This window comes from Telmatherina bonti (assembly GCF_933228915.1).
Source record: "Telmatherina bonti genome assembly, chromosome: 5".
Lineage (NCBI taxonomy): Eukaryota > Metazoa > Chordata > Actinopteri > Atheriniformes > Telmatherinidae > Telmatherina > Telmatherina bonti.
Genome location: NC_136623.1, coordinates 13,504,863 through 13,530,184, shown reverse-complemented (window position 1 = coordinate 13,530,184; position 25,322 = coordinate 13,504,863). Strand labels below are relative to the sequence as shown.

At 38.3% G+C, this 25,322-nt stretch overlaps 1 protein-coding gene across 1 annotated transcript; it reads left to right on the top strand.

Annotated features, from left to right (window-relative positions):
- The first annotated feature begins 279 nt into the window (after window positions 1-279).
- plekhf2 (pleckstrin homology domain containing, family F (with FYVE domain) member 2) lies at window positions 280-23,261 on the top strand. The gene is made up of 2 exons (XM_079240028.1): window positions 280-421; window positions 21,453-23,261. The coding sequence occupies exon 2, from the start codon at window positions 21,464-21,466 to the stop codon at window positions 22,202-22,204; it is 741 nt and encodes a 246-aa protein (XP_079096154.1). The 5' UTR covers window positions 280-421; window positions 21,453-21,463; the 3' UTR covers window positions 22,205-23,261.
- Window positions 23,262-25,322: the final 2,061 nt, after the last annotated feature.

Genomic DNA, 25,322 nt, shown 5'->3' with positions numbered 1-25,322 from the left:
CTGAGCAGCTCTTATTTAACTCGGTAGACTATTCAACTAGTTATGGAACCAGTTACTAGTAAGGAGTAGTGATATCAAGAAGTATCAGAATGCCTGTGAATTAAAGTATGAGTATAAGTGTATCATAAATTAAGTAAATATATAATTTATAGAGCTACTTTAAGCAAAAGTAGTGCTGCTGAGCATAGTGAACACAGCACATTTGGTTATGTGTTCACCGGCTGGCCGGTGGGTCTTGAACGCAGCGCGGCGCTGCCATGTTGTGGTTTTATCTTCGGGACTGACTTTCCAGCTGCTGTAGCTCTTTGCGGACACAGCGGTCAGTTTCTATGAGAGGAACTCTGCTTTTCTGACTTTATCTGGACTACAACTGAACTTCAAGTCACTGCAAAAGTTACCGCACAACAAGAGCTGCAGTCGGGTATGTAGTTTTCCTAGTTTAAAAGTTGTCCATGTTGACACTGCTGGCTGGCTAAAGGTTGATCCGGGGATTGGTGCTACTTTTCTCTTACATTCTTGCTAACAGGCCGTAAAAGAAGTCCTTTGTATCGTTCAAACAACGATTTAACAGGTGATAGAATAAGAAGACGACTTGTTATTATCAAATTAGTTTAAAGGAGCGGGATTACTTTGGGTACAGGAAGCAAGCTGCGAGATGTGTTTGGAAGCTAACTTTTTTTGCTAACTGGCTAATGCTGCAGACTGAAAGCACTTTGCCTGTTAGGGCGATGACATGAAAAGTCATTTTGAACTACACTGGGAAATGCTTGATGATTATGTGCCTCGCTTGTGCTGGCACCAGGAAGAAGTAATTACGTTTTATTTGTTCATTACAAGTCAAGACATCTTTAAAAAGACTCCATTTATCATTGGTTTGCTTGGCTGATTATGGCATTAACTCGAGGAGTGATCATTAAGTGCTTTTCCAGGTAGTGCAAAGTCTAAACTGGCTGGTTTTTCTCCACACACCTGTAACTTAGGCACAAGTAACTTTTAATCAGTGAACATTTCGGGTCTTGCTCTTGTGGAAGTGAATGTGTAATCACGTTGGCTTGTGAAACTCTTTTCTGCCACAAAAAAGAGATGTTAAAAGCGTTTTGAGGTTGTCTAGGCCAGTTTGTATTGTAGATAGGTTACATAGGTCAAAATACACCATTTTATCAGTTAATTGATCAAACAGAATTGTGTTTGTGCATTGTTGTGGAAGGTCAAGGATTGTTCACATGTAATCTGCCCTGGTGGTATTAAGTTCATTATCCATTAACAGCAACATGCCTTTTAAGTTGAAGACTGGACCTTGTAACACTTCTGACTGTATGTAAAGTGCATTACCTGCTGTGCGACATATTTCCAAATAACAAGTTCTTACTTTGACATTGTTTCATAATCTTATCATCAATACCATTTAGTTGGTCAAAAGTAAAATTATTAGTCGAAAAAGCCTTTACAATGTTTTTATTTTATCTTTAAAACTAAACAAATCCAAGACCCTTTCTTTCATTCAGAGTAGGTATTTCTGTATCACACTTGCAGCTCAGAGAGGGAATATCAAGCCCTCTCATTTTTATCTTCACCCAACGTCAAGTTCCTGTCTTGCTGCATTTATTGTACCTTCTGGAAAGTCAAAATTCCAGCTTTTTGCTTTTCTGTCAGCTGACGTTTGACTGATCCTGAAACCTTTCAGCTGGCAGTTCTGTTCTGCAGTGCAGCAATTTAACAAGTTAAAAACACACATTTTGGAAGTTTGGGTTGTCAAACTGCACATAAAGGAGATGTATATGAGCAGAAAATTGCCTGCTTAACTTCATTTGTTGTGTGTGTTATGTTAACTGTCTGTTTATTACTTTTATATGGTAATAACGCCCTTCAAGGGTTATTGAGTACTACCGATCTTTAGAGACAGACCCTGACAGAGTAAAGGGTAGAGTAGCATGAGTGATTTTATGCCCTTAAACAGGCTCATGGGAATGGAAGTGTAAGCTAGACCTGAACAATTTGATGGGAAAAAAGTGTAATTAAAAAGTTTTCCGACAAATATCGCTATTCGGTTTGTAACTTTTAACTTTTTTTTTTTTTTTTTATCCCAGCTTCCAAGTCAGTTTTCTGTAATTTCTGTATTTTTGTCACATCATTTCAGTTTATGGAAATTTAGTCTGTGATTAGGTTAGAAAAAAATGCAAGGTGACTTCACACCCGAGTGCATCTGTCATATGATGTTTGCATGACTGTGGCACAAGAAAGACGACAGGAATTACAACCATAGATGCTGTAGGTTTGAAACATTGATGATGCACCATGTACCACAAAAATCAATCACACTTCTTCGTGACTTACAAATTGTGATTTCAGTTTGAACCAATTAATCATTCATAGTATAAACTAATGGTGGAAATAGGAGCTATTGTACTACATTTTTGCGATACATTGATGATTGACAGACATATGAGGAGAAGTGAAAGACAACAGAGCTTCATGATCTACTTTACAGTGACAGGAACCCACTTTGTTGAAGCTACCCGTAAATGTTTTTTGACAGATGTGAACAGCAGCTTTTCATGCTGCTTATCAGATTCGGAAACAAAATAGCAGGCTATACATGAAACTTAATAAGTTCATAAAAGTCTGCTGCAGCTTTATAGTGAACACCTCGGCTGGTGGAAAAGGTTACAGGAAATCACGTCTGAGATAAAATCTAGATGTTTACTGCGTAAAATGGTTTCTCTGTGTTCCATGCAGTGATAAGGTTTGTGGTGATGTCAGTGTAGATTTATGCCCAATGCCACACATTTTACCACACAGCTGCTAACGACAAACAGATCCTCATTCCTACTTATTCTCTAAATGATGCATTCACAGACTCATCAACAGGATACTTGACTCATTATTTGCATTATCTTGCGACCTTTCTTAATAATGAGATTATAATGCCAGCCAGTTTTAAAGCAGCTGATTGTCAAACCTGCCTAATATTTTATTATAATATTTCATTAAGAAAAATGCCTTCAGATTTCTTGTTTTATCGAGTAATCATTGAGAATATACTAACATGACAACCAAATCTGCTTTTAAATTGAAATTGATAATTAAGAAATGCCAAGTTTGTGTACATCACGTTCCTTTTGGATGTTCTCGCTTTGTATTTCCTCATATGACAAACGGGCAGTTTGGGTGTAAATTACTTTAAGTTTAGCTAGATGCAAAAAAAATTGTGATTGCTGGCACTCGTGAAAATAACAGCATTTCTTTACCTGAAGCAATACCTGTAGAAGGTAATCAGTGGTTCATTGTGATTAATCACGCGCTACAGCGTCTGAATGAGACATCAAGTTTCATTCTGGCAGGTGAATCAGCAAAGAGATTATTTTTCCCTTTGTGCTTTTAACCTGGTAAAACTTGTTTGGCCGGAGGTTACAGGTGTGAAGTAGAGTTACCTAACAGGCCAACAACCCATCTACTCCAATTCTCTCTCAGCCCTACTAACATGGGAAATCCTGTCTGGGTTTTTGTGTAATCCAGTACCCTGAAGATAATCCAGCACGTCTCTGTTTATAAATGGATGCAGATTAGATACATAAGAGGAGCATGTTGCTTCCTCTCTGACACGTCAGCCACCCCACAGGTAAACAGAGTACCTGTGGATATTGGGAGTTTGTTCTGGTGCTTAGGAGATGTGTAACTCATCAGCTCATGTGTGCGAGTATTTCATTGGCATAAAATTGTGCATTTTGCCTCATATTTATTTGTATTTTTCTCTAAGATCAAATCATGGCATAAATGCTGTTTTCCACCACTTCAAGGCCTAGATACAGACAGTTACAAATGAGCTTAGATTTAGGAACAAAAAAAAAAAAGACTATTTACTTCAGAGTAGAGTCTGGAGAGGGCTGTTAAGTGAGTGGATGTTGTATTGAACATTATATTTCAAATCACCTTTTACTGATGAAGTATTGATGCTTCAAATTCAGTAAACAGTGAGAAACTGTTTCATTTTAGCTGAAGTATGTGTAAAATATCCATTTAATAGATGTAGAAAGACTTAACATTTATGGATAAGTAAAACTGTCTGTTGGTTGGCTTTACCTATTTTTAATTTAGTGCATTTAAGGATGCATCCCAATTCCTTTGAAGACTTCTTTAAGATGAAATAAATGACTTTATAACTGCACTTGGCTGTGTTTTTTTTTTTTATAAAGACATAGATGAGGCTGAATTCTCCTTTTTAAATGACTACATTTAAGAGTAAAACAGTTCTGAATGAAAAAACATAAAAACATAGTCTCTTGTTTTTACTGCAAAATATATCTATTGATGAAGTTCCTTATTAATAAAGTTACCTTGATCTTAAATTAAGATATTTATAGTGAGTAAATAATTGTTACTAATGAAGACTTTTAACTGGATGCCATTTTAGCTGTAGAGCACAGGAGTAACTTTTATTTTTCTGGACTCCTATCCCCTTTTTATGTCCTTAAAATTGCTAAATGGCTGCACTTCCTCTCACCAGCACACACACACACACACACACACACGTGCACAGACTCGAAGAATATTCTCTCAAACTTAATTCTCACCCCTTTCCATATTGTTCACCCTTTTACTTTTATTAGAAACCTAAAGGTAGTTACGTGTCAGCTGTGATTATTATAACATACTGTTACAGACTTTTTTTTTTGTTAAAAACCACTGAAAGTCATCTCTGACATGTAGGTAGTGTTAAGTGGGTGAATTACCTGAAACTTTGTGTTTGACCCTGTTTGTCTGTTTTCTGTTTTTATAGAGATGCACAACATATCTTTTGAGCATCTTCTTTGCATTGTATGTCTGAAATAATCACATTACAGGCCCTGTGTTGTAGGAGGCAAATGAATTCAACATTCTCATCAATTTCAAGTGTACCTGACAAAGTTTTCTTTATTGGCTATGGCATTAAACAAACTTTTGTGGTAAAACACAGTTTGCTCACAATAGAATGAAATATGTGTCATAATAAAAGCAACTAATTAAAGATAACAGTAACAATAGTTATCAAATGCAGACAAAAACAATAATCGAAATATTCACAAAAGGATGTACGATTATAGCAGGTTAATCAGTCGGTTGTCAATAAGATAGCAGCATAACTTACTGTTATCCAAGTCATCTGTTGAACTTTTGGTCATACATATGAAAACATATATTTCTCATATATATGGCATTATAAAAAAAAATATGAAATGTCAATTTTTTCCAATGTCATTCCGTAATACTTTGAAGTTATTTTAACTCTCAAATTGATTTTTTTTTTTTTTTACTGCTGTATATTGCTGTTTGAGGACAGAACTATTAATATATTCTCAGTCTCTGCTTTTCTGTTAAACACACATTAACCTGTTTCTGTGTGTGTGGCAGCAGTGTTTTTTATATGCTTCATTTGCACAGACATTTTAATAATTTTCTTTTAACTGTGTGTTAGTATGTTGTAGATAAATACATTTTTACTACTTCTGAAATGAAGAATTTGCTTAGTTATATTTATGTAAATTGCTTGTTTATAATGTATTTATCAGTAGTGTAGTCAAGATGAGAACATATTTAAGTGATTAAACTCACTCTTTGCTTCGTGTTTGCACTCCAATTAAAAAAAAGAAAAAGTGCACCACTTAAAAAAAAAATTCTAAAGACTTGTTTATTATTAACGTTTTATGAGTTGAGTTGTAATTTTTTATTTCTGTGGTGTCAAAAATGATATAGTCGTTTATTACTTTAGTCTTATACTTAAGGTCCAAGAACGTCAGACCAGGTAAAACCCCTGTTTCTCTCATTAAATTTATTGATCCATAACTAAAAACCTTCACAGATTCTTTTATTTGACATGAATATTGTCAGCACTTAATTTATTTCTACTAAATAATCTTGCAGACAATATTCCATAAAGTTTCAGATGTTGGGTCAAGGTGAACACGGCTAATGTGTTTCCGAAATGTTTTACTAAAATATAAAAATTTTGTTGGATGAGGGTAAAAAAGAAATACGTTTATTAAAGTCTGTGCTTTCAGGGTTTTTTTTTTTTTTGTTAAATCAGGCATGAGCTCCACTTTCAGTTGTTCAGTTTTCTCTAATTATATTAGCAAAGACCCCTATGATGACAACGACCATGGGCGGAAATGTTCCCTTGCCCAGACATGGGTCAAGTGGGCCCACCTCTGGAGCCAGGTCTGGGGGTGGGGCACGAGAACGAGTGTCTGGTGGCCGGGCCTTCGCCACCTCCCATGGGCTCACCATCTGTGGGAGGAGCGGTAGGGGTCAGTTGTAATGCGAGCTGGGCAGCAGCAAGAGGCAGGGACACTGGCAGTCCGATCCTCGGCTGCAGAAACTGGCTCTAGGGACGGGGAATGTCACCTCTCTGGTGGGGAAGGAGCCTGAGCTTGTGCACGAGGTTGAGCGGTTCCGGCTCGATATTGTTGTACACACTTTGATGCATGGCTTGGGCTCTGGAACCAGTACTCCCGAAAGGGGCTGGACCTTCTTCCACTTTGGAGTTGCTCATGGTAAGAGGCGCCGAGCAGGTGTGGGCATTCTTTCTGGCTCATTAGCGGGCATCTGGTCAGGATGCCTCCTGGACGCCTCCCTGGTGAGGTGTTCTAGGCACGTCCCTCCAGGAGGTTACCCCGGGGGACCTCAGGACACGCTGGAGGAATTTTATCTCTCAGCTGGCCTGGGAACACCTTGGGATTCCCCCCGCAGATTTGGCAAATGTGGCTGGGGAGAGGGAAGTCTGGGCTTCCCTGCTTAGCCTTTTCACCCCGCGACCTGACCCCGGATAAGCGGTAGAAGATGGATGGATACAGACAGACATGCAAGCAGTCAAAAACTACATAAAGAAGAAAAAAGAGAAATTCTGATTCCTGATCATGATCTACATCAGCCATTGTTTGTCTTGGGCCATATTTTGTAATTTTAACAAAAAAGATCCCATTCAGTTACTGAATGATATTTGTGTTGAAGCCCAAAAGGAATCACGTATCATCATTATATGTGATGCGTTGGCTCCATATATGATGAAAAATGCCTTAAATTAACACTGAAATTAATCAGTTGAACATTTCCTTTCCATTAGACCAAAATAGAAGTTGTTGTACAAATCCACAATCAAAAGTTTAGTTGATATATGCCTGTGATCACGGATTTACATCTGTAAAGACCAAAGCAAACAAAACATATTTATAAAAGATTGTCTGTAAGTTGTCTGAGATCTGAGGATGAGAAGTTTAGATGTCAAAAATAGATATTAGGTCACACACAGCTGGTTTACTGCCTGATTTGTCTGGTTGAGAGAGATAGAGCATGTGGCTTATGCAAGGAAGAAGGGACTGAAACATTTGAAATGACATTCAAAGTAATGGGTCCCCAGCTACAGAGGTATATGAAGAAACCATCAGAGGAAACATAATTTGATATTGTACCTGGGTTTGATGGGGGAAGAGTGTGTGGATGTGAATGTGTGACCTCCTGAGGGACCTTATGAAAGAAAACCCCCTTTTCTGGTCTGGTTCCAGCTCACTGAACTATAACATCGATGAAAACGACAGAAGATCACAAATGGGTTTAGTTTCAGGATTGTAAGTTATTAGCAAAGTTGCAAAAAACTTCTTAGAAATACCTCTTGATTCTATTATAAATTAACTCATCCAGTGATGTGTGACATTTCAGTCTGAAGCCCTGATTTTCACAGACTACGGAACAAGAGGTAACATGAACCAGAGCTCAAGACTAGATTTTTCTCCAGTAGAAGCACTGGTGCCCTCAATTAAATATCTCCAGAGCATTTTTGAGCACAGTTTAAACAGACATTCATGCCTCTTCCATCTTATCTGTATAACTGAGATGTAACAGATTTACATGCCAAATTAATTAGTAGTCACATCAGTGTCTGTCCTAATTTGTCAATCATATTTAACCCATCTGACCTGATGCAACAAAGCCAGATGAAGCATGAATGTTGCTTCAGTATTTTCAAAAGCACACCAAAATCTTAAAATATCAAACATTAGAAAAATGTTAATCATTTACAATAAAAACCTGAACTTGGCCTCAAATTGTTTAGTTCAATATTTTTAAGCAGAGAAATAAAAGTAGTGTAGATCCACTTCAAGCTTCCCAGAAGACCCTAAAATGTGTAACGATGGTTTTAAGCAAATCATAGTCTTAATGACTCAAAGTGAAACTTTTAAATGTTATGTCACATTAAAATGTGTTAGCCCTGCTTCTATTACATGGTTAAGAGTGAAGAAACATTAGACAGGCCAGGTATAGAAGGCTTCTTTGCTATTTGTGGTTATAAGTAGTCATTTTTGTAACTTAAAATTGAAGTAAACATGTTGAACAAAAACAAATGTTTTACAGTGACAACATTACCATACATGGTTCCTTTTTTATGTAGTGTGTGAATCATTACTGTCATAGTGAAAGTCTTTGAAAAAAACACTTCCTGCTGAGATGTTACGCATATGGAGGCCTATTTCCTAGTTACATAGGTGGTCCTGGTTAGGGAATTGTAACATCGTCTTGAAAATAAGTCATATGATTAGAATAAATGGTCCCAGCTTGTAATCCTAACATGAATAATCTCCGTAAAGTTTCAGTATTTGATAGATTTAGCTTGTCAAGCCTCTGCACATTTGCACAAGTACTTGACTAATCAGTTCAAAAGCTTGCATATTTGTACAGTAAAACTGTTCGAAACTATATGAGAGACTAATAAGGCCGACCCTGCTCTTATTTAATAGGTACACATGAGTATGTAAAAACTGATTTTCTTCTCTGGCTGCAGCTTCCCAGGGAAAATAAAAATGCCAGCAAAGCAAACCTCTGATATTGCTGCTTGATGACAGTATCATTAAGCTGTTGTCAAAACACTTGAATGGATGTTCGGCTCAACCAGAACGGAAGTTTTTCATCTGATAATGGGTCCAAAAGGTAATCGTTTTTGTGCCACATCATGAGCTTAAATAACTTCAGCTAAAGCGTTTGAGCTAATTCTGATGTCTGAAAATCCCTGTCAGCCACAGAGAGGATTTTCTAACCTATTTTGAGGCTCGTGTGGTTTGAAAACAGTTTAGCTGCTTCAGTTGGAATTTCCCAGTTGTCACATCCCAGGAAGTTTTTATAGTAAATCTAAATTCACTGGAGGAAGTTGACTTCCCTTTCGTGATAAGGATTTTTCTCTTTTGTGACATTAACACTGGCCTGCGAAAACATTTTGACTACAAAGGGCCTCCTCTAATTGTCAGATCAGTTTTCAGGATGTGCATTAACCCAGTTCTTTTAAAATAGAAGAAAGAAGATTAATTAATATCTGTCTGTATCTGTATATGAGAAATTTGTAGTAATTAGAATGGCTGCTAATTGAATTGTTTGAAAAATCTTAAAGTTTTAGCATTAGAGGCATGATTATAAAAGTGTAGTTGTAATCCTAAACATCTGTAAGTAGATATGCTCTTGACAGACCACTTACTCAGATATATGAGTTTTGAAACCATCTCTTTAGCTAAAAGCTGATGTCAGTATTTTACCACCCTAACGTTTATTTTGCCTGTTTGGTCATGTCTACTGGAAGTCAGTTTTCTGCTGATGTCAGAATGTGACCTTAAAAAGGAAATAATTTTAGTTGGGAGGATGTTTAATCACTGTGCTGGTCAATGTCTGAAATCAGCTGAGGTCAAGGGTGGAGCGACTGCTGTAAATAACTGCAATGAGAAGTTGCTTTTCTAAGCTTTTATGAACAACAAATAAAGACCAACTATCTTGCTTTACGTTTTAACGTGTTTATCTGTTGTGTATTTATGCAATAGCTTGCAGGAGCATTTCCCTTTCATTCTTGTAGGCGTACTGCTGCTAACAAGATATTTTGACCTATGTGTTGATTATATTTGTTTAATTTAATTGCCAGCTTTGCAAACCTGACATTTCAGAATAGACAAGAACGATGACTGTTTAGCTGAAATTGATGTCTCAGTGTAGCTCAGCTGTCAATTATCTAAAGTCTTGTCTGTTAGCAATCGGATTTGAACCCCCAACCTGCTCAGTGAGATCACTGCATGTGTGTACTACTGGTCTTTCATTTTTAATTTTTTCTTTTAAAAATCTCTAGAGAATTCACAGTACATCAAAGGTTTTAATGACAAAAGCAAGTGGTTTGAAAACGAATGGTAATGGCTGGTAAAAGCTTTGAGTAGACCCCAATTCTGTTTCATTTTTAGTTTGTATCTGTAAGGTGTCTGATGAATTGTCTCTGCTGCACGCTTCACACAACTTGACGTTAAACTTGCATCATGGAGCAAATCTGCATTTTGTATTGATGTCGTGGTTAATTTGCATAATAAGCACTGTTTCTTTCAGAATTAATATGCCAATGCCAAATGCACACCCCAAAAGACAAAAAATATTTCTAGTAAAATTTCACAAAGACCCATAAAAAAAATTAAAACTCCTGCAGAATAAAACTCCTTTTTGCCAATGTGAAAACGAATTTCTGTCAAGCTATAATTGTTGTACACTTATATAATTGTAGTTCATAAAGTAAGATCGAGAAATGATGAGTTAGCCATACAGCTGGCAGGAATGTATTTCTGCTGAATCATTGAAAATAATGGTAACATCACTGACAGTATCTTCCATGAGTTCACAGGATATTTAACTGGTTTTCCTCTTGAAAAAAAGAAATTATTCCTCTGGAGAGTTACCCCCTAAAAGATGGTATAACAAGAACCATTTGTCTTGAGAAAGTAAAACATTTAACAGCTGTGATATTCCCATTACAGTCAGATAGTGTCTGAAACAGGAAGACAGCTTCTGCTTTGTATAACTAATGTGTTACGAAGTATCTGTTCCTTAAAGCAACATGGCTGTGTTAAAATCTAATCTTATCCAAATAGTCTAGCTTGGTTAACATGGAGGCCTTTTTATATTGAGTCAATTATTCAGATCGTGTATTGAATGGAAATTCATCTGAAAATATTTAATATGTAAATATTTACATTTTGTTGTACTTTTTTTAGACAGAAATGTCTTTTTTAACACACCCATGTGTTAACACACTTATTAACTTTCATGTTATGCCGAGAACTTCATGTGTATTGCAGGAACGCCCACATCTAAACAAGCTAAATGTCATGGTGTTTGTAGGCATTGTGGGTTTTTATTAATTCAAGTATATTAGATTTTAACTTAAAGAATATGTAGTGACTTCACTGTGTAAAATATTTTTTATTCACATTATTAGAGCATTAAAAAAAGAGACCTTTTTCTGTCTATTTTTGGCATTTAGCTCATTTGTGGTAAATTAGTACACAATATAATATTCCATCCCCAATGTTGTAATGTGTAGATGACTTGTTTATTAGTTTATAAATATGATTTCTGATTTAGTTCTGATTTTAAGGTTTCTGTTTCATTTCTTTGTTTATTAAAGTAGCACTTAAAATTTTTAGTTTTATGACAAACCTAACTCGAGACCGACACTTGATGATTGATACCATTTACCCTACTATAAAAAAAAGTCAAAAGTCAAAACGCTACAACAAAACACCCAAGAAATGTAATAGGACTAAATCAAGAAATATATGAAATAACATTAACTTTGTGAAATAAAAGCATTACAGGTGATCCTCGGTTTATGAACGAGTTCCGTTCCTACTGCTGCGACGTAGATGAATGCTGAGTAAGCCATCGTTCGGGGTCAATACAGTGATGAAATCTTCCGAAGTTTAGTAGTGGGACTTTAAGCCTATTTACATGAATAAATTTTGTACTGATGCATCAAAACAAACAAATTATGATGTAGGACATCTACATCTGTCAACTACTGTAGGACATCTCCAACTACTTGTGTCCCTGCATGCCATTGGGCAGTATTACATGAAGTGGTAAATTAAATGTCCACTCCCTGTAGTGGGCTGTGCCATTATGTATTGTACATGTAATCTAAGGAATGTCATTAATGTCTTAATCTCTGATCCCTTGTGCTTCTCTGCATTATCTTGATTATAAGTTTTAACCAGAGGTCAGAAGTTCTTTGACTTGTGTGCACCTTAGGATCCTCTGATTTAATCACTGTTTCAAATTAATATGCAATTCAGAATAGACATGCAACATATTATTTAATTAAAGCCTAGGTGCTGATAAATGAGATGTATTTTACCACATTGATGCTGGGAAGTTGCCGCTTAAGACAGTGGTGTTCACTTGACAGTAATAGAGTGGATCTTCACAAGCTGAGTACCATTTTTAGCAACTACTTTGTTAGGGCTCTTATGACTATGGTGGTGGAGACAAGCTGAAAATGTTGTGTAGTTTTCTCACAATTGGCCGGAAGAATGTAATGTCTCAGGATGAGTCACGAGAACACCACCTGATAACTTTGGGTTGTATCAATGGCTTTTTGACCAACAGTCTTCTCTGGCTCTTTTTATGGAATCTCTTCCTGATTACAAGCCACTCACTGAACAGGAGGTAAAGCATGACCTTGATGCCCTTTATTGTTGTGTCATTTGTGCCATTGTGAGAAATTGAAATACATTAAACTCTGACAATTTATGGGGTAATCTGTTTAAAAATAATCACCATCCTTATTGTTTAAAAAATATATATTCCAGGTTCGATACTGTTTTCATTGTGTCACTTGTCATAATAGATTAGATCTCAATCTCTTTATCAATGTATGTAGACATTTAGCAGCATGGCTTTATATACAGTCAGACTCAAACTGATAATGATATTGTAAAGGATTGACCTATAAGTCAAAGATCATCTACTACAGTCAGGCAAGTTGTGCCATCCAAAAGCACAAAAAGGTGGAAGGTGTTTTCATCAGAAATGGAAAATGATAATCCCTACCATAGTGGAATGGTCCTCCCTTCTGGTTTTTTATACCAAAGGAACTAGGAGTCTAGAAATCAAGGCTCGTCATGGGCTGCAGTGGTTTATTGTGTGGTTTATATACATACACTATTCACAAAAAGTTAGGGATATTCAGCTTTTGGGTGAAATTTCACAACAAGCCTAAAATGTATTCAAACCTGTACAGGTGAACTTAATGTGATCTTCTCTAAGCTTTTAAATGCACATGTCCAACTGTTAAATGTTTCAATAAATTTTGCACAAGTTGCTGTTCTCTAACAAGGAGCTTAACGGCAAAAATCACGGCAGGTGTGTGATCCTTGAATTGACCAATAAATGTCCTGGTTCAATTAGAGCTGGTGTTTAAACAGTTGTCCTCATCATGCTGTTCACATTTTGACATCATGAGACCAAGACGACACCTAACAATGGAACAACAGTCCCTTGCCATTGCGATGCTTCAAACAGGACGTTCTCAGACAGAAGTGGCCACTGAGCTTGGAGTGTCACAGAGTGTCATCAGCAGGTTGCAACAGAGATATGGAGAGACTGGAAGAGTCACAGAAAGGCTTAGAAGTGGACGTCCTTTGGCCACATCCCGTGCTGATGACCGCTACATTGTGAACACTGCCCTGAGAAACCGGATGATGAATGCCACTCAACTCCAGGCACGTTTAAGAGAGGTGAGAGGCACCCAAGTGTCACGTCAGACCATTCGAAACCGTTTATATCAGCGTGGTCTGCGTGCTAGACGACCTGCACGGGTACCTGACCACACCACCAGGCACAGGCATCATCGTCTTGCATGGGCCAGGGAGCATTTACGCTGGACGAGGAACCAGTGGGCCTCAGTGCTGTTCTCTGATGAAAGTCGATTCACACTGAGCAGAAATGATGGCCAGCAACGATGTTGGAGACGTCAGGGAGAGCGCTATGCATCAGCCACTGTTGTCACCAGGCGAGCTTTTGGTGGTGGCGGCGTTACAGCGTGGGCAGGGGTGTCCACTTGGTACAGAACTGCCCTACACTTTGTGAATGGTACAGTGACAAGCCCATACTACCTGAATAACATCATGAATCCAGTGGTTGTGCCCCTACATGAACAGCACAGGCCTAATTTCATCTTCATGGACGACAATGCTCCTGCTCATCGAGGCCGCATCATCAGGGAACGGCTGTTGGAGACTGGTGTACCTCAAATGGAGTGGCCTGCACTCTCTCCAGACCTGAATCCCATTGAAAACCTGTGGGATCAGCTGAGCCGTCGTGTAGAGGCTCGAGACCCTGCACCCCAGAACCTCAATGACCTGAGGGCTGCCCTTCAAGAAGAGTGGGATGCCATGCCTCAGCAGGCAATAAGTTGCCTTGTGAACAGCATGAGACGTCGTTGTCAAGCTGTAATTGATGCTCAAGGGCACATGACAAGATATTGAGACGTTCAAATTTTTTGTTGTGGTGTAACTACCATTGTTGTTACCTTTTGTGTTGAATGAATTCTTTGAGATGAGGAAATCAGTAGTGCATCCTTCTACTTAAATGTCTTACTTTTATGATATTATATCACTGTAGCATGAACATATTGCATTTTCCATAAATTTCACCTGAAAGCCAAATATCCCTAACTTTTTGTGAGTAGTGTATTTTTTTTTCTTCATTTTATTCAATCAAGGCTTGTTGTCAATATCGTCCTGCTGTAAAACTTGTAACTCAAAGGGAAAAGCTCAAATGTACAATGGAGAAGGCAGTAACGATGACACTGCCTCATCCTCAATGGTATTTGCCCTCACATAACCCCCGCAGGATAAATGAATGTCCTTGTTTCTGTGCTGTTCACAGCCCACAGAATCACTTGCTGTATCTCTTCACTCCCGGTCTCCATCATCATCACTTTTTCCCCTTTAGCATCTGACTCATTGCTTCTCTGCCTTCTCAGGCAACTTAGTGGGGCACTGCTGGAAGTTTCACTGCTGGTGGTCAAAACAAATTAACAGCCTCACATTGTATCTTCTGAAATTTGGAATTTTTTAATAGATATCCCTGCTATATTATTAAACAAAATGTCCTCATATGGTGATTGGATTGAAAATGCTAAGGCATTAATTTGATATTGTTTTTTATTTATTAAAATTCAGTTATTGCAATTTATACACAAAAGCAACTGAATGCAATTCACTGTCGTGCTAATATATATACATGTGTATGTATATATATATATATATATATATATATATATATATGTAACAAAAAACTTGGCAGGTTTTTCAGACAGCTGGTAATGTCTGTGTCCATAAAAAAAAAAAAATGGTGAACGGTGCCCAATCTTGTAGTTTTGACTGCAGTGTAGTCTTTTAAAATTGAGTTTCCTTGGTCCTACTGGGTGATTTTTCCATCTGTGCCATGCTGAGCTGCATTTGGAAATAACCTCATGTCTGCTGCAGTGATTTAATGTGAGACTGAATTCCATTGTCACATTGCCCTCAAAAAGTAAATGCTGACTTTTTTAAAATAAAAAAAAAAATCTATTTATTTTTATTTTCATGTCTATTCCCAGAAGAAACTGCAAGCAAGGTAATAAGATACGTTATATGAATACCTTTTCAGGACTTGAATTGGTTATCAGCTGCCAGTGTCCTTTGGAACCAGTTTTATTTTTACTGATTTAGGTTAATAACAGCTGTCTTCACCTATGAAGGACTGTGCTTAAGAAAAGCAAAAAAACTCCTGCTTTAGGACCTCAAGTGCATGCACAGTGGCTCAAATTTTTTATCACAACTGTAATGGAGACTAAAATATTTAATGATCTTTTTTTCATGTTGGAGATTTGATATGATGCTACATTTGCAGTAAATTACCACATATTGTAAACTGAGAGAGAGCGAGCGAACAAGACTCTTAATGAATTAATAATTGATCTTGTCCAAAGATACTGCTGGTCTTGTAACTCAAGGTTACAAAAGCACAGTCAGACAATCAAAAGAACAAACTTTAGCTCAGTTGTACCAAAACTATGAAAATATATTTTACATTTCTGCCATTTTTGTGTTTGTTTCTGATATTTTTTATTGCACTTTATCAGTATAGGTGCTTAACCAAATCCGAGTGGTACCATTTAACACTTCAATTCAATCTGGAGAATACTCTAAATGTAAAGATTTCAATGCATCAGATTCTGTTTGTTTGTGTTTAAAAGCCTGTCACTTGTAAAGAAGACTTAAAATTGGTGCCTGCCATCAAAACAATCTGAGCTACTTAATATTAGCTAAATAGACATGCCATTAGGGCTGGGCATTTAACTGGATTTTAATCCCAATTACGATCTGGGTTTTCAACGATCATGCCAATAAAATTTGGGTGCAATTTTTTTTTTTTTTTTCTTCTTTTTGCAGTTTCCTCTCCTGCTGTCTTCAGTTGCCAAACGAGCGTCACTGGCATTGCAGCGCTGTGCTGCAAACTTCTCCCACAGCCGGTTTGGTTTTATTCAGCCACTGTTGCCAAATTGGCAACTTTCCAAACCACCTTGGTGACTTCTTTTTGTTAAAAGTGACTAGCGACAAATCTAGCGACTTTTACTGGACTTCCAAAGTGTAGTAGTGGGACTTTAAGCCTATTTACATGTATAAAATTTATACTGATGCATCAAAACAAACAAATTATGATGTAGGACATCTACTAGGGCTGGGCGATTAATCAGATTTTTATCTCAATTCCGAACTGGGATTTTAACGATCATAAAAATAAAAGGGTGCGATTATTTTTCTCTTTGCAGTTTCCTCTTCTGCTTTCTTCAGTTGCTAATTGCGCGTCACTGGCATTGCAACGCTGTGCTGTAAACTCCTCCCACAGCCGCTTTGGTTTCATTCAGACACTGTTGCCAACTTGGCGAGTTTTTTTTTTGTTTTGTTTTGTTTTCTTTTTTTGTTAAAAGTGACTATTGACAAAGCTAGCAACTTTTACTGGAGTTATTAGAGACTTTTCTGGTGTTTTGGCGACTGACTTGAAGGCACATATTGTTCTGCAGTGGCGTGCATTATTTTTGTATAAATGCAAATGTAGTTCAGCAAGTTAAATCACTGTAATATCCCTCCGTCACAGGGCGTCACCATAGCAACGCATTAATCTTTTAACAGGTGAATCAGAGAAATGCGCTGTAGCCTGACAGTGGTTGTTTGGCATAAAAACTACATCCAGGCCAACACGAAATAGTTTGTATAATTTAGTATATTTAGCAAATGTTATTAAAAAGAAATACAAATTTGTTATAAAATGTTTACTGTGTGGGACCATGGCATAAGCGGATTAAACAACTCGGAACCGTGCATTAGACGGTTATAATGCCCGACGTCGAGTCGGGAACACCACGACGTACAGCATTGTTTAATCCTTATTTATTTTTTCAGTTTACATCAGTATTTGCACTTTGTCAAGACAAAGCTTCATGTTATTTTTGTTTTCTATTTGTGGAATCCTAAAGACATTGTTTAAAAGTCAGTTTAACGTTAACTACAATCATGTTGTTAAAGATCTCATTTTTTGTCAAAATAATCATGATTATAATTTTTACCATAATCGAGCAGCACTACATGCCACTCCACTTTTTAACCAGAATGACTTAAGCCTGTTACATACTCCACGAGAAGCGAGAACTTTTTTTATTTTTCTTGAGGCTCCGAGAAGAAAATAATGTCATTTTGTTCTCGCGGATGTGTTTGAGGACAGTTCTTGCCACATCGGGCTGGCAGAACTTTGGCAGAACACCGGGGCTGCGAGAAGTATCGTGTGATTGGTCGGACATTTGAGGTGGGCGTCGTTAACACAGAGAAAGCATGAAGCGGAGTTGCTGCTTCCACGTTTTTGCTGTTGCTGGCAAAACAGATTGTTTTGATAAAACAGCTGATCAAAGTGGTGAGAAAGTACGAACATTTTTACATGTGACATTAAAACACTCGGACCCAGCCGCGTGCACAACCCGCCCTGCCGCGGACGAAGTTGTTCGTTAAATATAAAACTAGAAAAGCACGCAGAGAGCGGAAACCTCCGCCAAGCACAATGTTAAAGAACCCTTTTAAAAAAGTCCTGGATCCAAACAGTGATCTGCATCACCACCAAAATTTAATCAGTTTTTCATTTTTACTTTTGCAACAACTCTTGAAATATTTATAAAAATCCCTCCGTAACCTTTTAAGTTATCTTGAGCAAAAAGACTCCGGGGAAAACAACCTTCTCGGCGGAGGTAACAACCGGGTTCGCACATAAAAGCAGACATCGCCCCCCGCAGTGATCCCACGAGAAGCAGACGTGCTTCTCGTGGAGTATGTATGGACCTGCCGAACTTGTTCTTGCAGCCTCGAGAACAAGAACTCAGTTCTTGCGTCTCGTGGAGTATGTAACAGGCTTTAAGCTAAATGAGGGTTTTTTTTGTCATTTCTGAAGAAATATTATAAGCATTGATTGGAAACCAACTGTTTGTTGTTTTGTTGTTTTTTTTTTTTACTTAGTCACACTAAAAAGTCAGGTAACTGAACGAATATAAACTGTCTTTTTTCTGAGTTGCAGTGTTAACTCTCTCAAGCCTCGCTAAGTTTCAGTTACATATATCTGACTGCGAAGGCGCAGACAGGTAATTAATATGTTTATATTATCAGATGACTCAGTGGATGGTAAATTTTACCTTAATAGAGAGCTTACTGGTAGAAAGAGTTCAGCTCACTTCTTTCCAGCTGTCTTATAAGCCGCAAAGGTGAGAAACTGACGCCAAGTACAGACGTAATGTGAATAAATAATTGCTTTTGGCTGTGAAGTTTCTCTTCTTCCAGTGTCTTTGACAGGTAACAACTCTGAGAGTGTGTCCTTATCATCACATTGTTAAATGATTCAAGCTGACTGTCTGCACTTACTCCAGGAAGTCTAGAGAGTGTATGTAGCAAAGGAAATGAACACTGTTGTTTTATTTTTTGTTTTTTTTATAGCCTTTCAATTACAGTAATAACAGTAGCTGCACATACTAAATGCTGTACTCTGAGTTGTACATGAAAACTATTTTGTTTCATTATTTAAAAAAAAAAAAAAAAAAAGTCATTTTATGACTTGGCCAAAAGGGGTGAACCTCCACACATAGGCTTTAAACCAGTGGAGTTTGCAGCTTGGTTTGCACCAACCCTGAATGAAATGTTAATGAAACTTGTACATCGGTCCACTCCTACAACCTCATGTCAGCAGACCTGGCCATCATTTTCTGGAAACTCTTCATACCTTTCTCCCAGTGAAGCTTCACAACTTGTATACACAAAATAAAGCAAAGAATGTAAAAACAATCACTTATTGTTCACAAACCCAAGTGAGAAAAAGGAACACAAGCTAATACTAGTACTCTAAAACTTGTGAGCCACAAGCAACAGTAAAATTTTACTCAGCTGATATGTCAAAAGGAATTTGCAAAAATAAATTTTTTTTCATCACCTACCCATTTTCAAGGGTTAGGAGCGTGCCTGATGGAAGTCTTAGTTTATTATTTTGGTTTTTTCTATTGGTATATTGGAAATGTAAAAGAAAAAACAAACAAACAAAGGAAAACAAATATTAATCCAATTAATGAAAATTGTCATGTTGTTTTTGTCATTTATTATCAAAAGAAAAAGATTTCTTTTTTTCATCATCATGTGTGGTTGTTTTTTATTAGTCATTTTTTTCTACTTTGTCTTTCCTTGATTAACGGTTAGGAAACTCCAGCCTGTATTTATGCTGCTCTTTCTCTCATGAGCCACATGCTCCTCATGCCCTCAGCTCTCTGATGATGGAAGCTGGTTGCCCAGCAGTGGGCTCAAAGACAAGCCCCCACGAACAGAGCTGACGTGCCAGCAACTCCTCTGTCCTCTCCAGAGCTTTTAAGGCAACTCACTCCCCCACTCTGAGTTATTAGTGTTCAGATCGCTAGGGAGCCAACCCAGCCAGTGCTGCCATTTGCTGGCTAATTAGCATAGTTTCTAGATCTGTGGTTTTGTTACTGGTTTTGTTTTTTTTACATGGAGTTTGAGTCAATGCTCTTGGAAAAGAAAAGCAATAAAGCTGATTATTTTTCAGACTGGTTATCAAAGAAATTAGACTAGTTTTTATCTTGTAATTTCATCAAGCAAAGCTTTACATGTTTGACTTTCACTGGAAAATTTTCTGTCATGATATATCATGACCTTTGAGGCTTCTGAGTTAACGTTGACTTAAATTTGAGCTGTCAAACACAAAGGAACCATATTGTTCCGTTGAAGCGCCGTATATGTTCACAGGTTCAATATTCCCCGTGTTTTGCTTCTTGGTCTGCCAACTCCAGAGGGGAATATCTTGATCTGTAAGTGCTAAATGCTTCTCTGTGTTCACTAGCTGCTGTCATACTGCCTGCTATTTGATGCTGAGCAACTGAAGCACAAAGTGTTTTTTAGGCTTCTGTGTTTTTTTCATCCAGTCAAATAGTTCAACAACAAATAGTACCTCTGAACATCAGAAATTCTGATGGTGTTCAACAGATGTTGACACCGTGTTGCTTCAAGGAATTTTACTTTGGCTTATGTTTTTCTTTGCAGTGATATTTACAGTTTATTATCTGTTTAAATCTCTTGCTCCTGTTTGATAATACACGCAGAAGATCAGCAGTAATTTCAGTAATTCATTCAAGCGGACTGGAAGACACCACGTAAAAATTCAGAAAAATGGACGAGTACTTTGTATTCGAAGCAGCAGCAGGTAAATTAAAAAGAAAAGAAAAGAGTAATAGTAGAGAAACAACTTTATAATGCAAGGACATGTTTTACCGGAGGGGTTTTGCAGTATATATCTGCTCAGGTCATGTTTGCGCTTGTGTCCATACTTAACCTTGCGCATCATGATGCATGCGTGTGTCTCTGAAATCAACACTCTTATCCCGAGGGCTTGCCAGAGAGAGCCAGTGGTCCTTCAACTCTATCATCACAGACCTTTGACCTCCATCCCCACTAGCTCTAGTGAGCAACTCTGGGTTACAACAGAGAACAGATCCTGGTTTAGTTTGATCTTTTCTTTTTCTCTCTGGAAATCTGCAAAGGTGGAGTCATTTAAAAGGAAGGCTTTATTTACAAAGGACATGTGCACAATGTCCTCATTAATGTCTTTTTAATAAAGCTTGGTAAATGTTCAAGAATTTGCTTTGCGGTTTTAGTGCAGAGATAACTTGATCTCCTAAAGTGATCCTAAAAAAGTTTTATTATTCTAATAGATAGTTTTTGAGTGCAGATTTTTTTTTTTTATTTGCTTTCATAAAGGTCTGACCTGACCTTATTCAGATTTGAGCTGATTCAGTCTGAAAAAACCATAATCGGTCTTTGCAGGAATTGATTTGATGTTACAAAAACGGTCCCAGTGTCATCTGCCATCAAGGTCAGTGTGAGTTTGAATCGCAACAAAGTTTTTCATTTGGTTTGCAAATGCAAAAGGAAACTGTAGTTTGTTGGCAGTGGTTCTACTTTTTTCCCACCTGAAATAAAGACCTTTTGCTTATCCAAGCTGTGGATAAACAGTTTTTAAGGGAGAACTTTCTTTCTGTTTCCCAACAGGTGAGGCGAAGATGGTGGACCGGCTTGCTAACAGCGAGGCCAACTCCAAGCGGATCGCCATGGTGGAGAGCTGCTTTGGAGCTGCTGGCCAGCCACTAGCTATCCCGGGCCGCGTGCTGATTGGAGAGGGTGTCCTCACTAAACTCTGCCGCAAGAAGCCCAAAGCCCGGCAGTTTTTCCTCTTCAACGACATCCTGGTGTACGGTAACATTGTCATCCAGAAGAAGAAGTACAACAAGCAGCATATCATCCCTCTGGAGAGCGTCACTATCGACACGGTGCCCGACGAGGGCGACCTGCGTAACGGCTGGCTCATCAAAACCCCCACCAAGTCATTTGCCGTCTATGCTGCCACCGCCACAGAGAAGTCGGAGTGGATGAACCACATCGGGAAGTGCGTTGGAGACTTGTTGCAGAAGAGCGGCAAGTCCCCGACGGGCGAGCATGCCGCTGTGTGGGTGCCTGACTCTGAGGCATCCGTGTGCATGCGCTGCCAGAAGGTGAAGTTCACGCCGGTGAGCCGCCGCCATCACTGTAGGAAGTGCGGCTACGTGGTTTGCGGGCCGTGTTCGGAAAAGAAATACCTCCTGCCCAGCCAGTCATCCAAACCTGTTCGTGTCTGCGAGTACTGCTTCGTCCAGCTGACGTCAGGAAGCCTTGCGCCGCGCTCAGACTCCATCAGTCGGCCAGGGTCCAAGTTCACCAGCCACAACTTGTCGGACGATGAGGATGAAGAAGACAGCAGTGACTGAAACCCGTTCCGACCCGTTTCATCTCTACGTTCAGGAGGAAATACTTTTCTGTATCGCTATTACTGAACTATTTTCTCACTTTAACTTCTCCGATTGAACCGTAATTCATTGTGAGAAAAATTCCACCTCTGAGGATGAATCCACGCGCTTGCTCTGGAATTCACGTCTTTTTATGAATCTGAGTGTTTATTTTTCTTTCCTCTAATTCCAGCAGGAATAAATATTTCCAGAACACAATGATTATCAGTGGAATGTGGAATTAACTGGGTGATCGGGAATACTCTGGAATTACATCTGTTCATCACAGCCCCTCCGCTCGGCCCGCCCTTCTCTCATGCCTCTTAATTAGGCTGCACTTGGTCACTACAGAAAACAAAGGTGCTAATGAGGCTTTTTCTCTCTGCGCGGCGCTCCTAAGTTAATTACTTCTTAATGTGTTCTTGCTCTTTTTTTTCCGTCTATGAACTAAAACAAGGTGATTGTAATGTCAGCAGGGAACAAAAATTGTCGGGGCTATCTTGTTTGTGCTTCATATTTAACACCAAATGGGACTTGGAAACAGATTCAGGCATTTTTTTCTGCTCTATTTTTGTAAAAAATTCTCAGATTTTATGCTAAAATCCCAGATTTTGTAGCTTGCCTAATATAGATGCTTCCGACAAATCAGCTAGAGTATATAAGTGTTCTCAGTGGCTATCTGGAAAAACTAACTCTACCTTCTGCCTTTAGAGTCACGTAGTGCCTTTTAGAAGACTGATCTCAGTCTTCAGAAAGGAAGAAGTTATTAGTAAATGAAACCACGCTGTAAAAAAAACAAAAAAACAAAACAGGAACTTCGTGATAGGTTGACTCTTAAACCCATTACCCAGGATGCTTTGCTTTGTGTATGAGCAGCAAACAGAAGAGCGCGATGATTATCATCCAGCCTGCGTAAAGGAAAGATGTTTAGTTTAGGAAATGTTTAAAAGGTGCTTTAAGCAGCCATTCATTCTTAAAAATGTTTAAAGTTGGGCCCAAAGTTTCCATTATTTTAGAATTGAGAAGATTAATAGGAGTTTATCTCACAAGAGGTTCAACAAAGAGACCATTTGAACATCTTAATTCACATCTGTGCCGCTTAGCTGAACTTAGATTCAACTTTGGGGGACAAAATAATATAAAAATATATTCTCCAACTAGTTTCCTCTACTTCAGTGATGTGCAGAGGAACTTAAGTTTCCCCCTAAACGTAAATGAGGTGTCGAAACCAAGACAAAATTAAATAATCTGTGCAGCGTTTGAACATGGCACGCCTCCCTCTCCATGCTTGTTTGAACATGTATCCGGTGTTGATGCTGGGCACATTTCTGTCTGCATTACACCCACCTGCTAATTCCTGGAACCTGGATTTAATATGGGCTCATGGGTGGAGTGCTCTGAAAACAAAAGGGAACCAAAAAAAAAAAAAACTGCAAACACGTACAAGTTGAACTGTAAGTACATTGTTAAAGATTAAGCTGGTGTTAAAGACATGAGATACATTTGATGTAGTGCTGCACAGAGACTAGAGTCCCTGTTTAGTTGAACCTGTGAATGAATGAAATGTAATTAAATGCAATAATCCGGAGGTGTTAACACTTGTTCAGCGACAGAAGTGGTTTTTCTGGAATGAAAGTCAGGAAGTCAGTGTGTCCTCTTCTCCCAGTAACCTCTCTCTGTGCTGCTGCAAGGTCAGATGGCCGCTCTGACTCATAAAACAAACACACCTCCTCTGAACTCTGCTCCTCGGCAAGTTGGCATTACCGTCCTTCCTTCCTTTCTTTTGCAACGGCAGAAACTTTCCTCTGACTGCGAAAAGCACAGTCTGATCACATGACACGGTTTGTGATGCAAGTCGTGATCAGTCACTGAAGCAGGAACTGAAAAAGGCTTCTGACGGGAATTGGGACGAAATACCTGCAGCAGCCTGCAGAGAATTCAGGTTCAGCAACTCCTGGTCGGACGTTCACATCCTCAGTTTCAGCCAGAGCTTCTGTTTCCTGAGAATCCTCTGAGGAGTCTAGCTTTCTGTTTCTTTTAAAGAAAAACAATGCATAGGTTAATAAACTGCTAGTGAAGACAGTAACTCACTTTGAGAAAGTCCTCATAAGTCAGGAGATCCTCTGACACCTTAAAGGTTTGCTTTAATCCTGCAGCTCAGAGGATCCATTTTGAGTGTAAATGGATATAATTATTTTCAATAAGTTAATGTTTTTGCTGAACAATCCTGTGCAGGTTATGTTCCATATCTGTTTGGGTCGCAGCGTTCTGTTGAGACTTTGGTTTACCTGTGTTGGTCCCATATCTGCTTCAGTTTAGTCATATTTCTACAAGGCGAGGCAGTAAAACTCAGAGGTTCATCACTCTGAACCTCTGAGGAAGGATAAGTGTGTGTGTTTTAGAGTCCTGACTGGAATTTGTTTCACAGATCACAAAGTTTTAGCTGCTTTTAACAAAATTTTTTCTTCAGATAATCATCTGCAGTTTACTGTAAACAGAGCATCATGGAGTTGTTTTCCTTTGTTTTCTATCGCTGGCATTAAGTGGAGCTTTGAACTGCAAGTCAATGCAGCTCAACAGATGGAAGAAAGGGATATGATTCTATATTTTTCTTTATATTTTAAGAGTTGATGTTAATATTGCTACAACAAATACAACTTTCTTGATTAGAGAAATTAACATACTAATGATCACTAACTAGCTCTCCTTTATACTCGCCGTGGCTGAGGTGCAGACGAACGAGACGGCCTGAACGTCAAACCCAGATGCACAAAGTCGGACCTCAGGTTTGCTGTGGATTGCACTTAAAGTTGGCACATGGACTCTGATCCTGGTTGTTACCACATGCTGTCAGATCCACAGTGACTCTGGATGGTTTACGTTGAGTCTTCATGTTTTAATCTTGAATATTTTTGTACAGATTTGTTTTCTGGTCTTTTTTTGTTCTACGGTTCTGATTGGTTTATGAAATTATTCTGTCTCTGGTCTATTTTGTTCAGGTTTTTCTCTTTTTTTTTTTTTTTTCTTTTTCTTCCTGTGTGTGACATCTTGGCAAGACCTGCAGCTTTTTTATTTTTTTTTTTTAACACAAACACCTGTC

Coding starts and splice junctions, on each gene's coding strand:
- plekhf2 (XM_079240028.1), top strand. CDS start 21,464: ATGGTGGACCGGCTTGCTAACAGCGAGGCCAACTCCAAGCGGATCGCC.